This window comes from Lepidochelys olivacea (genome assembly GCF_965140295.1).
Source record: "Lepidochelys olivacea isolate rLepOli2 genome assembly, chromosome: 26".
NCBI lineage: Eukaryota > Metazoa > Chordata > Testudines > Cheloniidae > Lepidochelys > Lepidochelys olivacea.
In genome coordinates this window covers 7,626,641-7,640,639 of record NC_140436.1, presented here as the reverse complement: position 1 = coordinate 7,640,639, position 13,999 = coordinate 7,626,641, and the positions used below count along the sequence as shown (strand labels likewise).

The window sequence follows — 13,999 nt, the reverse complement described above, 5'->3', positions numbered from 1 at the left end:
TCATACGTCAAGCCAGTTTAAAAACGGCATAGGGAAGATATAACGTGACGTGACATCAGATGGCATGATGAGTACACTATGCTTAATCATCTCATCGCAGATGTAAGGCAGCTGATAGGAAAGCAAGTAAATTGGAAACTGCTGGAACACTGACTGCCTCAATTTCTATTGGCCAGCTCAGGACATTTCAATAGAAAAAAAATGCAAGGAACAGGAGGCAACCCTCATAAGGTCTGTGGTTCAGTTAACCCGCAGGACCCTAGCCAATCTAAAGGGCATTCAAGTCATGTCTACACTGTGGCATATCCCCAACTCAGTCATCAGCATAGCTGTAGAGAGTCCCAAAGGCCACCCATTGGGGTTGACCCCAGTTTGAAGAAGAAGTGACTTGTTCAGGGTTGCAGAGCTGGGAACAGAACTCAAGTCCCCTGCTTCCCCATCCTTCTCCAGGTTTGCCCTGGGGGCTCAGCAGTGATGCAGCTACACAGATTGTAATCTCTTTGTTTGCACCGTGTCTAACACATGGGTGACCTGACAGAGGCTTCTAGACACCACCACGACATACACATCAATAATACACCTCTGACTGATTTAATCCTGAGCATAGACAATGCCTTCAGCATGTTACAGGTTACCAGCAATGGGGTTTGCTCTCAGTTCAGGCTATCCAACCATCATAAGGAAAGATTTTTTTTTTTTTTTGGTCAAAAATGCAGTTTTTCTGCATGTTATATAGAGGGCTGCCAGTATTTTTCCCCAGCTTCTTGGTTATAGAGAGAAGTATTGGGAAATCACACTTCAGAACACAGGGGATCTTAACTAAGGGGTCTTTTCTCCCAAGGGCTGTTTAGCCATTGAAACGATTAAATGGGCATGAGCTAACACTTAAAAGTTTTAAAACAGTCTTCATAAAAAGATTCCTCCTCTCTTTACTGTTGCTCAGTTTCACTCTCTGAGATGGTCAATTTCACTAGTTCTCCAGGTGCCTTACAATCAGCCAGGAGAGAGACCAGACCTCCATTTCTAGTGTAAAATACAAACAGGTTTATTTATCTATTTTTAATGGGAAAACATCTTTCAGGCCCTATTCATCACACACCATAAAGAGGGGGAGGGCAGGAAGGGCTCACCTGTAAAGGTGTGTCTACACGACAAGCGGGAGGGGTGATACCAGCACTTAAGCCAGAGCAGTGCTGGCTAGCTTGGTGAGGTGTGCCTACATGTGCTGCAGTCACACCTTCCAATTGTAGTGTAGACATACAAGACCACTCAATTTCTTAGGGCTGGATGGTATACTTTGCAGGAAGGATGGGGGGGCTACTTGGGGTTCACGAGCAAAAGCTAGTCGTTACCAACCCTAAATTCCCCCCTCATCGCCTGACCTGGTCAAGAGAATGACAGGTCCCAAAAAGATAAGTTCTAGTGGCGAGTCCTGAGTGGCTGCAGAATAGTAAAGATCGGGAACAGAGACCTAATCTACACCCACCTTTGCACCGGTTTTGTTAAACTGATGCAAATCCTGGTGTGGACACTCTTAAGCGTGGTTTAGTAGAAGGTCATTCCGAACTGATTTAGGCGTATTACAGTTCAGCTTCTCTCCAACTGCAATAAGAGTGTCCAGTCAGCTTTTTGTACTAGTTTAACAAACTTGGTTTATAAAACAAGCCCACACCTTTATTAATCTGGTGCAGATTTCCATGTAGACAAGCCAAGTTAATTTATTTCTCCTTCTTCCCATAGAATTCCAGGGTCTTGTCTAATCTGGGAAAACGGGTGGTGATTTAAAACACCACTTAGCAGCTAGTGTAGACACAGACAGAGCTGTTTACAAATGTGTTAGCTGGTCAGGGTGAGATCCTCACCTACCTAACTAGAGTGGGTCAAAACTTTGCCATCAAAACCAGTTTTGTGGAAAATTGGGGTTTTGACATTTTTCCAAAACAGCATCTGCTTTCCATGGAAAATTTCAGCTTCATTTTCAAAAACCACGACACCCCCACAATGTAAATGTTTTGGCCATTTTCCATTTGGAAATGCCATCACAGTGCCTCATGCCCCCCATCCGTTCTATGGGCCAGACTCCCGAGCTGAACTACATCTCCCATGCTGCATCACCCTGCCTCAGCTGGCAGGGAGACTGTGCACATTGTAATTCATAATGCTTTCCTACCTTAACCTCTGCATTCTAATGCCTATTACAGAGCGGCAGCTGGTGTAACTCATTGGTGTTCCATGTGGTCCCCTTCTTCTAGCCCCATCACTTGATTAGTTATACAAGACAGCCTGCAGCAATTAAAGGAGGGAGAGAATTAAATGGCACAATTGTTTTTATAAAAAAGCAAAAACAAATAAACCCACATTTCAATTTAATACAAACATCTTCATGGTTTTAACACAGAGACTTAAACTTAGCATTCGCCATCCATCATCCCATCTGTATTCCTGGCAGCCATAGCAAGCTCTCTGTTTTTAGACTGAAACCCATTAGTGAGGCTACAGCTGATCAAGTGCAGGCTTTCTGGGCTACATTCAGCCATGGAGGCCCTGTCAAATAGAGTCTGGACTCTGCCAATATACAGAGAAATATTATTTCTACCCCCCACCCGCCCAACCCTTGTCCATGTGAAACTGCCATAAACTCACTCCCATGTGCAGGAGTTCATGCTGTGTTTTGCTAGAAGGCAGTGCCACATATCTCTGACACATGCTGGACAAACAGAAGCCAACAGGGCCACATCTTGCATTACCCTTATTCTAGTCAACATCCTGCCCTCAGATCATAGCACATTCTCCACTTAACCCCCAGCGCTGCCATCAAGGGCTTAATCCCCACACAACTTTTACCCTATGCAAGTGAGAGGCTACGCTCGTCCTTTTGTTACAGCAGAGGATTAGGAGCTGCATTCGAATGCCAGTTACAGGGCAACAGCATTTCAGTTTCTTTGGCAAAGTTGAAGGTGTTTTGAACAAGTAAAACCCTAGACAGCTTTCATTCTATGACACAAAAAGGAAAAACAAAAAACCCTCAAAATATTTGGTTGAGATGAAAAACTGGAAAAATCTTACACACAAAAACCCTGAAAATTGCCTTAAAAAAAGTTTTGAATGAAAAATTTCAGCCAGGTCTATTAAGAGCCAATGGGCGTCATTTTCAGAGATGCTGCAGCTCCCATTGACATCAGCTGGAACTGTGGTCTGCCCACAAAATAAGGCCCAATAGTTTTAGGGTTAAACCCTCTTATCAGCATGTAAGCCAACAACTTACTTGAATTCTTAGTCTTCCTTGGGGAAGTGCTGTAGCTTGCCACTCTGAATAGCCATCCGCTGTTGAAATGGAAGCTACCTTCCTCTCGCTCCCACAAAGCAACATGATGGAAAAGGCAACTGACGATGCATATCTACTTGTTCCAGGCGAATCTAAGCATAATTGCAAAAATCAATTCCATTTTTCTTTCAATAATTAAGCCAAACACATTTTAATTTGACAAACATGTTGGACTTCTTTCCCCAAACCAGCAACTTCATTGTCACCACATTTGTTTAATTCTAATTCAAGAGATCTTTGAAAAATATCAACCCTAATCATATTTCAATTACAGCTTTTCTGGTTTCATAGTTAGGATTCAAAAGAAAATATAATATAACCCTCAGGTTTGGGGATAAGTGAAAGACCAGGCCTTTGCTAGAGTGCAACAAAGAGGTAGTGGTGTAGGGTGTTAGTAAAGAGAAAGGGGAGATATCTAAGAATTTGTTAGACTTTGGACTGCTTAGGTCAAGCTTTGGTCAATCTTCTTACATTGGCCAGACAGCCTTGTCAAAACGTTACCATGGTAACTGCAAAAAAGCTGGGGTAGGGGTGTAAAAAGAAGTGTTTCATATTTAAATAAGAGTAAATGTGCATATTACATCCAAGAAACTATGCTGAAAGAATGTTAAAGTTGCACAACCAAGCACCCAAAAATTAAGACTACCAGAATTAAAGTTGCCTGGGCAACCTGTCAAGGTCCCCAGCCTCTCTTTGTCCTCCACCCACCTGCCCCTACCCAACAGCATCCCACACACGCCCCTTGCCTCTGATTTTTATAGGTGATGAGCACGGATAACTCTCATTGAGTTAACTGAGTGCTTAGCACTTCTGAAATACCATGCCCATAAAATGGGGTCTCTGTACACATGGCTACACACACACTTACTTTCAGATGTCGAGACATTGTGGGTGCCTAACTTGATATACCTTACAGGGGGTCAGTTTTTCAGAAAGGGCTGAGCACCTGCCCCTTTAAAGGGGTTTCAAGTTGGCCATCTAAAAATCACGAGTTGTTTTTGAAAATCTGGTTCGCTCCGTGTGAGGTTACATTACTATAAACACCCTACCTCTTTAAAATTCTTCCTAGCCTGCTAGGTGAGTTCCATGAGTAACACTGAGTTCTTTTCCCTACAAGGCAGGGAGAAATGTAAAGGGTCCATTGCTGTGTAGTGTCTATTGTTACTATTAAATTACACACACTGAAGAAGCCTATCACCATAGCATCTGGGTATTCTTGGTGCTTGATATAGATATAAATAAATAAAATTCTCCAACTTTGTGACAATTTTAATCAAGTGTTTCAGTTGATAATTGCAAGCTGTGAAGGCTAATACAATAAGGCTCATCTCTAATTCTTTTTCCATTTCCCTCCAAGAAAAAAAAAAACCCTCTGGGATAATGACTCTGCTTTCTATATTCCCAACCCATCAGGGAGTGTCCTGCATTGAACCACCTTTATTGAAAAGTTACATCGATTCAATATATAGTAATACAGGCAAAAATAATTACAGCTTTGCTAGCAGTGTAAGACCTTAATCCAAACCTCGCAAACATTCAATAAAAAGCGGTACAGGCTGGGAAATAGGCTTTTGACAACACAGCCCCAAAGGGAAGTGGGGGGAAGAGGGTGGGGCAGAGGAGAAAGCAGCAGATCCAAGCCGTTTACTTGAGCTGTGAAAAGAAGTGTGTGCACGTGGGGTGTGTGGAGAGAAAATATTCTTAAAATCTACTTACTCATTGCCACAGGAACAGCTGGAGATGCAATATTCAGATGGAAGCGTCAGGGGTGATTAGAGCTCTGCCCAGCACTAGGAGAAATGAGTTTAATTGATATCGCTGCCCTTTGTATCAGTAAAAATATTAGCCCAATGCTCTGGACTGTACGGCCTCTTTTTTTTTTTAAATTAAAGCAATAATGAATTTTGTCAATATAATTATTCTGACAACTCTCCCACCTTAAAAAGAATCCAGGGCCTGGTTCACACCCAAAGTTGCGTCAGTTTAAATGTTAAACTGATTTAATTAAACCAGCAAAGCTTTGTCCACGGCCACTCTTACATTAGTTTAGCAAGTATAAGAAAAAAAAAAATGAAAAATCGGGCCTGTCCATATAAAAATCGGGACATCTGGTCACCCTAGATGCATATCACAATATGTGGAGGACCACATCTGTTGCACTAAATGCCCCAGTCACAGCTACGTGGGTGAAACCAGACAATCACGACCCTCTCATGTGAACTCTCAGAAAAATGATGAAAAGGCAAAAACACCCTATCGCCCATGAGTGAACACTTTTCACAAAATGATCGCTCCACATGTGACCTCTCAGTCCTCGTCCTCAACGGAAACCTACACAACACCTTCCAAAAAAAAAAAAAAAAGAGAGCGCGAGCCTGGGACCATAAATTCATAACTTTATTCAGACTATTTTTAGCGTCTTGTAAAGACGCTGGATTTATGGCTTATTACAACAATCTATAACCCACTATCCCCCCGGTTTTTTGGTCCTATGACCACAGCGGTGTTAACAGGCTATTTCACCTTGAACGGTCTCTTAGAATGTTTGTTAATTGCTTATGCTAACCAAACTGTTCCACCTTGTATTTAGCTGTGACACACTGAGGGCTGGTCGACACTAGGAATTTACAGCAAGCATAGCTACCTTGCTCAAGGGTGTGAAAAATTCACATGCCTGAGCAATGTAATTAAATCGACCAAACTCCCAACGTAGAGAGCGCGAGGTGGATTACCTGCACTGACAGGAGATCCCCTCCCATTGGTGTGAGTAGGGTCTACACTGAAGCGCTACGGCTGCAGTGGTGGAGCTGAGCTGAGCTGCGTAGACAAGCCCTTAAGCGCTACAGCGGTGCAGTTATAGCATCACTGTCATGATTTAAGTGTAGACATACCCAGAGTACCTCTCCCAGACCAGAAGAATGCTGTGTAGCTAGAAAGCTTGTCTCTCTTACCAACAGAAGTTGGTCCAGTAAAAGGTATCACCTCACCCACCTTGTCTCATTAATATCCTGGGACCAAGATGGCTACAACAGCACTGCACACAGGGAATTCTTAGCCAATTTTTTTTTTTTAAAGAAAGATTTCACTCAGCAGCAACAATTAATCTAGACTGGTCAGTTTCACTCTCTCTTTCTGTCTCTGTGCCCTAAAATTGCAGGGTAGCTTTATTCCTCATCATCCTTTCTGAACACAAAAACATTTATTTACATATAATGCTAAATGATCCCAATTGTGGGCCGGATCTCCAGTTGCTTAAAATCAATGAAGTTCCACTCAAGTAAATGGAGTTATGCCATCTGAAGTTCTTACCCTATTCCTGCAATTTATTTTAACACAAACATAAGGGTGAAATTCAAGGCTCTGCAAAGACAGGACTTTAAGTACATGAATAATCTGACTGATTTCAATGGGCATACATCTTTGTAGAATTAGGGCTTTACACTGAAACAAGGCCCCTTTGAAAACATGACCCCTAGCTTTTGTTTTAAATATATATAAACAAACAAACAAACAAACTTACCCAACGAAGCCTTTGGGAACAGTACCAGTTCCTGGCAGCTTAAAATGCTCTGGTTGTCTGTTAGGAAAGACACAGCTTCAATTAAAGCCAGTGAGAGTGACTAGTAAATAGTTGACCTGTGTCCAGCGTTCTGCGAACGTGCCCGGTAAACTACAGCGATTCAGACAAAGGGGATAAACCAAGAGAAAGAGAGGCTGGTGGATAATTTCTGCTGAAGCTAAATGGACAAAATCTAGTTCTGGTCACTCTCAGATGGAAGGGGAAAGGCAGCCCTGGGCCCAGATCCTGTAGGTGCTTCAGGTGCACAGCTCCCATTTGATTCCATGTTACCACTGCCCAGTCACAGCTTAACCAGTTCTGCAAGTGAGAAATTTGAAGGTGGGGCGTGGGGGAAGGAGAATGGGAGACCCAAGCTGAGTTTTGACCCCCAAAAAGAGAGAAGGGCCAGACGTTACGTGAACTCTGCTAAGGACATTGCTACTGGTTTTACAGATACTGTGGTGATGGGCAGCAGTATAAAACTCTAACAATGATGGATGACCTCCCTCTCAATAAACCAGTATTCATTGCTAAGCATCTGACTAGGCACCCTTAAAAGGAAATCTTGGGTTTTTTTTAAAAAAAAAGAAAGGAGTTTATACAGCGCTAATTCAAAATAAGTAATTCAAGTCAAGGGATGGGAACTCATTCTCTGCCTCACTAGGGTTTAGGGGGAGATGGAGAAGTTATATTGAATGTAGTGGAGAGGAAAGGAGCTGGATTAACAGCTCTGGAGACAAAACCTCGTAACTTGTGCACAGAAGGAAAACAGGATGGGAAGTGGCAGTGCGAGCTTCTCCCAAGTTGCCCTACTACGATGTGTGACCCCCCGTTCTGGAGGGGCCACCTCTCGGGGGCTGGAAGCGGGGTTGTTTTCATGCGTCGTCCATCTTCGGCCACTCTGCTGTGACCACTCACCCAGGGATCTGGTGGTTGTGGTATGTTTTGACACCTGAGCCTACATTTTGAGAAGTGATTCGTGATTTCAGGGGCCCAACCTCAGGCCCCCGAAAGGGGGCCGATTTTCAGGGAGGGCCGAGCACCCACCCTATGAACATCAGGCCATTTGAAGGCGTCTCAAGCTGGGCACCATGCTGAAGCCACCAACTCACTTCATTTAGCCAACAAACAGCATCAGAAGGCAAGAAGTTTTGGAGGAGTTTATTCTCAAGGAGTGGTTCATTCACTGCTTGTGACAAGCGGGTTGGGTCACATGATGCTCGCGCCTCTTTTCAGGCTGCTAACTGGCACTAAAAGAAGCTGAAGGGTCAATGCGGGCCCTGGGCACTGGTGCACCTCAGTCCCTCCTATTCTCTGCCTATAACACATAATAGTTTAGTCGCCTGTGGGCTGTAATACTTTGGTCTAATTTCAGTAGTTGGGTTTACTGTGCGGGTGCTGGGTGGGGTTGGCGGCCTGTGATACACAGGAGGTCAGATGAGATGATCTGGTGGTCCCTCCTGGCCTTAAACTCTATGACTAATAAACTTGCCTAGTATTACTTTTCCACAGATAGTTGCCATGGGGATATTTGATCACAGGTGGGAGAGGAAGTGGCTCACCTGTCACTTTCTCTATTAAGGCGTGGCTCACAATTCCGCATTCATAAAAGAGCCGCCAAAGTTTCAACCTTGTCAATCTTCATTTTCAGCCATGACTGGTCTTGTCGTTCCCCCGATGTAAAAGAAGAGGACATTTTGCTTTTTGGTTTTGTTTTGTTTTTCATTTTTCTTTTACAGCACAAAACTACTTATTGTGATGGACCACTTAAAAAAAGAAAAAAGCACTACAAGGTCTTTTTTGGGGGAAAGCCCCGCCCGGAAAAAATAAAAGGAACAACTGCTACAAATCGGACAAGACAGGAGTCTGGATCTTTTATGCGTTCCACATTTCCTATGTAGCCATCTCAACTCCTAAAACATTGCAAACAAAGGATCAGCCAAGAGCCAGGATGGACAGCGGTTGGCATAACGGGGTCAGAAACGCAAGGTCTTTTTTGACGGACATGAAACCTTCCTAACGTTTGTAAAATACGAAAAGGGAAAAAAAAGTTGGCAAAGGATTCAAGCTTGATATTTTGGATACTATTTGTTTTACTTTGTAGGGGAAAAAAAGTTGAAGTTTCTATTTTCTATGGAGCCTTTCAGATACCAATTTAGTTTATGCAGAAACAAACAAACAACAAAACAGGGTACCAGCATGGAAGAATTTCTAGGACAAACTGACACGAATGATGGAACTTTTGGTGTATGTGTGTGTTTACTTATAGTTTAACCTCTTTAAAAAAAAGTAAGATGTTTTACAATTATTTAAATAAACTTGTAACTTATTGTATGTAGAGGTAGCAATTAAGACCTTTTTTGGACTTTTTCCTCCTGTTGTACAATGAAGAAAAAAAAGATGCAAAAACGTAGTGACAAGTTTAAGAGACTTGTTGCTGCCGTTGCTCTTCTCTTCTCTCCCTCGCCCCCTGTTGAGCCATGTGCAAGGATGTGTAGGGTTCTTTCTGATTAACGCATCACAAACTTTTATACGCATTGCAGTATATATATAAGCCAGTAGTTAATGTAAGAATTTTATCAACATCTTTTCCCTCCTTCTCCATCTTTTGCTTCACTTAAGATTTTCAGGTACTGGGGTAAGGTGGTTAGTTTCAAAGACCCTATTGGTAAATGAATGGCTTCTAAGTGTTTGAACAAATCAGGTTTTCATGTGATGAGGAGTTTAGTTTTCAAATTTTCACATGAACAGGAGGGGGATCGGAAAGGTTCTCTAAATGATTGTTTTCCATGAAGTTATGGCAGACTTACAAAATAGGATTACATTTTATATTAAGGGTGCAGTCATAAAGGGTTACATAATAACAACAATGAATAATACCACCTAACTCTGTTATAGCACTTTTCATCAGTAAATTGGAAAATGCTTCTTCATCTTTAATGGATTTAATGAGTAATACATCTCAGTAAAGGGTCATTCAGTTGTTGTGCAAGCCAGCAGGTTATTTATGCCATCTTCCACTGATGTTCTTATAACTAGAGCTAGTTCTAGTCAAACAACGCTAAGTATTTTTAATGGGGAAAAACCCACCAGATTTGTTTGGTTCAAAATTTTCAGCATTTCAACGAAGAAACAAAAAAGGAAAAATTTTACTTGTTTCGTTTTCCATTTTCTGTTCCCAAAGGGAAAAAAGAAGGAAACACAAGGGGAGGGGGAAAAGCCACACCAATGAGAATTTTTTGGTTTCCTGATGAAAAATGAAAAAACAATCACGAAAATTGCCATTTAGTTGAAGAGCCATTTTTCATCGAAAAGTTTTCAACCAGCTCTTCTTAGGAGTGTCTTTAACATACACTAGGTATGGTTGGAACATTCTTATTACATCTATTAAGAATGTATTTAACTATTTACAAATGCACCCTTAAGATAAAGCAACACCCAAAATTCGATTTGCCCATTCGCCAAGGAGAGTCATTGTGTTTGATGGGTGAGTAAATTATTAGTTTATTCTGTGATCATTTAATATGGTAGAAGGGGAGTGAGTCAACATTCATGACACTTTGGCAGTGCTGAGCTAATGTGCATTTCTATGTTGGGAGTGGATTAGTAATAGGCTATAAAGCCTCAAATCTAGCCCAGGTTATTTGTGACTGAAAGCTGCTGTGTCCCCTAACTTCACAGATCTTCGTCTAGTCTCTAGTGGACAGGTGTTTCCATCTCAAGAACCAGCATCATAGGACCATAGCCTTACAAGCAGACACCTGGGTAACTTAACTTATGTAAACAATCCCAATGGAGTCAATGGGATGGATTAGTTACAGTTCTGATCCTGCATTGCACTGCACCAGAGTTGATCCCGCTCGAGGCTCCGTCTTCATGGCGTGTAGTGCAGGATCAGGGCTTATGTGAGAAATTTTACTCAATCTGCCTAACTGTTTGCAGGATCTGGCTCTTAATCAGCTCCCAGCTCAGCAGAGAAGCCAAGGAAACTCAAATGATCCCAGTGGGATAGAACTGGGAGGCAGGCAAGGGAGACGCTTGTGTTGCTACTGACCATGCTGTGGCTGTTTGATAGATGATCAATTAGGTGCTTTTTTCACTGGCATGAAATCCACTTTGAAAAGGGTTTTATTTGCTTTTAAAATCAACACCCCAATTTAAAGAGCAGCATAAGTGGCAATTAAGTGTACCCTGCAGAGGAGAATTGGTTGGGGATATTTGGTGTTCCAGGAGCAGAATCATGAATATGGAGTGAACCAAAGTCTTCTAGTTAGACTAGATAAAACGTCTGAATTCCAGAGAAGGTAAAATAAGATAAAACTTACCATTAACTGTGTTTGTGAGAATTAATGCCTCTGCAGATCCTTTGTGCGCCCTTAGCACCATCTGGGAGTGAACGGGTGACTCTTCTTGAAACCAAATGATCTGCAGAAGAAGGTGAAAGGACCTTACGTGGTAAGGAGTCTTGAGTGAAAGTCTGTACTATTATAAATTCACCGAGATTCACCCTCAATCTGACTAACCTGGTGACTGTTATATAGCACAAATAATCTAATAATTTTTATATACTCAGAGATCTCAGTATCATAATGAGACTAGAAGGCCACAAATTGATGTTTGAGGCTCCCTTGTCTATACAGAAAATTTGCATTGAGAGCTATAAGAACTGGAATCAAGACTCCCATTGACTTCAGTGAATCAGGCCCTACGTTGCCAAGAGATGGACGAAACTCACTGGGGTATTTTTCACCCCTCACTGTCCACCTGTCATTCTGGGCCTCTCCCATAAATGCTGAAGCATCTCTTGTTTTCCATTCTTTGCCACTGAAGCAGTCCATTTGCTCCATGAAGTGCATAAAGATGTGTGTCCCTGTTTTCGCCTCTCCAATGATTCCCATTGGTTACGTTCAAATACTGGTATCTCTGCTGTCAAAAGGAGATGGAGTCAGTCTTAGAACTTCTGTGCACAAAGAAAATCCTGGATATGGATTTCTAGACCATATGTTGGGAAGCAGCTGCTTGCTAGTTAGAGCTACTGAAATTTTTTAATTAAATAATTTCATCTATTGCTCAAAACTTTTCATTGGAAACATTTCATGAAAATACTAGCCTGCTAATTGTTCAAACTGTGCTTTTTTGATTGGTCATCTTAGATATATTGAAAAAAATCCTGCCAGTTTTGAAGAGAGAAAAAGAAAATCAGACCATTGAAACAAACGCTTCTAAAATTTTCAAAATTCCTGTGGCATTTAAAAAAAAAAAAGGTATTTTGATTAACTCTATTTGCTAGTCACCCTCTACTTGGAAAGTCAGGAGTACAATTTAGACCTAAAGAAAACCCACCTAGAAGACTCTCTCAAGTACCTAGAGAAAGAGAAATATGAATGTAGCTGCCCACAGAGTGAACAAAAAGGACGTCTTAGCTTGACTTGAGCTGACCAAAAGTAATGAAATTAACATAGCCATGATTTAGAATATGAATTTTGCTCATGCGTAGAAAGCATCTTGTTCAACTTGTTGGCAGCTTTACGTGGAAAAACATGTGTAAATAAAAACAACCAGAAATCCTTGATCACGAAACAAGGACTTTGGCAGTGGCAAAAAGTAAAAAAAATTAATGTGTAAATTTGTGTGTAAGGATTTTTTTTTTTAAAAAAGGAATAAACTAATCAGTCCTTTTTTTAGTCATTGCTGTTTAAGAATTCTCTACCAAGTTTCCTTTTTGACACTAGAAAGACAAGTGTTGCGATAGGTAGTTACAAATTTTATCATAACTTTGAAAGAGTATGTTTTATTTCATTATTTATCTTGTTATAGCATCTTTATTCTCCCTATTTCTTTGCACATTTTCAATATGCATGGTTTTAAAAGACCGTTCTCTCCCTTTTGTAAAATAATTTCTCCCAATTGTATAGTTCATTTATTTTGTATTTTTTTTTTTTTGCTTTGTCAGTTATTATATACGGTATGAAGTTGCTATGCACAGAGCTTTTTGTAAAGATAGCTTTTTTTTGTTTACTGTTTTTAATGGTCCTACTTATTGAAGAATATCTTGTTTGTAAAATGAATATGTCTACTTCAGTTTTAAACTTTAAATTATCCTAACAAAAAAAAATAAAATTTTTGTACTGTAAAAAGAATGGTCTGAAAGTTTCTGAATGTCAAATAGCCTTTATTATGTATTTCTTCTTCTATTTTTGTGGATCTATCCAGGTATTTCTGTGGTAGTGAGATGCTCATTTTTAAACAGCACATGTAATTGACGATTACAACAGGTTACCAAGGGAGGTGGGAAATTTGCCATCATGTGAAGTCTTTCAATCAATACTAGATGTTTTTCTAAAAGAAAGGTTCAACCCCAAGTTTTGGGCTAGATGCAGAAATCTTTGGCAGACTACATGACCGTAATGATCATTTCTAGCCTTCACATTTATTGGCTCTGTCTTAAAAATGGGGTTATATTTCCCTTTACTGGGGGAGAGGGGTCAAACTTCAACACATTCAAATATTTGACGAACCCTAGAAATCTACAGACGAAAACTCATTTCCCAGAAGCTGGATAGGGTTTTAATGATTATCTATTAAAGGACAGATTTCAGTTAGAGGCATAGAGGGTTTTTGTTTGTTTTCTCTTGTCCTTTTGAGCTGGCAAGCAGCAAGTCATTGACTAGAGCTGATGAAATAGGAAAAAAAATATGAACATTTTTCCATTAAAAATAAAAGTGCCTAGTCTGGTTTGACGAGACTTATGGGTCATATTATTTGATATGACCCATGGTCATGTGGGCTACCCTGTGTCTTTAGGTAGAGCCCTGAGGAAGGGTTCTGCCCTCAGCTGCAGTAACCCAGGAGACATGACAAGTCAGACTTTGAGTCGCTATTCCCTCTTGCTTCATTATGTGCATATTAATTTGCTGCTCCTGGCCTAAATCAATAATAAATGACCAGACTCTCTGCACCAGCTCAACTGTGATGACCAGCAAGTGGGTTGAAAGGAAGAACCTTGGTCCTAACCATTCCCACCCACCTGCTCCTGGGAGGCAGTATGGAGGCATGCAACACTTTCTTACCCTTATGCCTCTAGATCCAAGGTCTGGGTAACCCATGTAGGTAGC

General features: G+C 41.1%; 1 protein-coding gene across 2 annotated transcripts in view; it reads left to right on the top strand.

Annotated features, from left to right (window-relative positions):
- Window positions 1-12,621, top strand: part of EBF2 (EBF transcription factor 2) — a 177,544-nt gene extending 164,923 nt beyond the window's left edge. The window contains exon 16 of one of the 2 annotated variants that reach the window (XM_084615097.1): window positions 8,624-12,621. In XM_084615097.1, coding sequence (XP_084471223.1) covers window positions 8,624-8,643 — 20 coding nt within the window. In that variant the 3' untranslated portion in view covers window positions 8,644-12,621. Of the gene's footprint in view, window positions 1-8,535 lie in introns of both variants that reach the window. The other variant, XM_084615096.1, reaches the window with a different exon arrangement.
- Window positions 12,622-13,999: the final 1,378 nt, after the last annotated feature.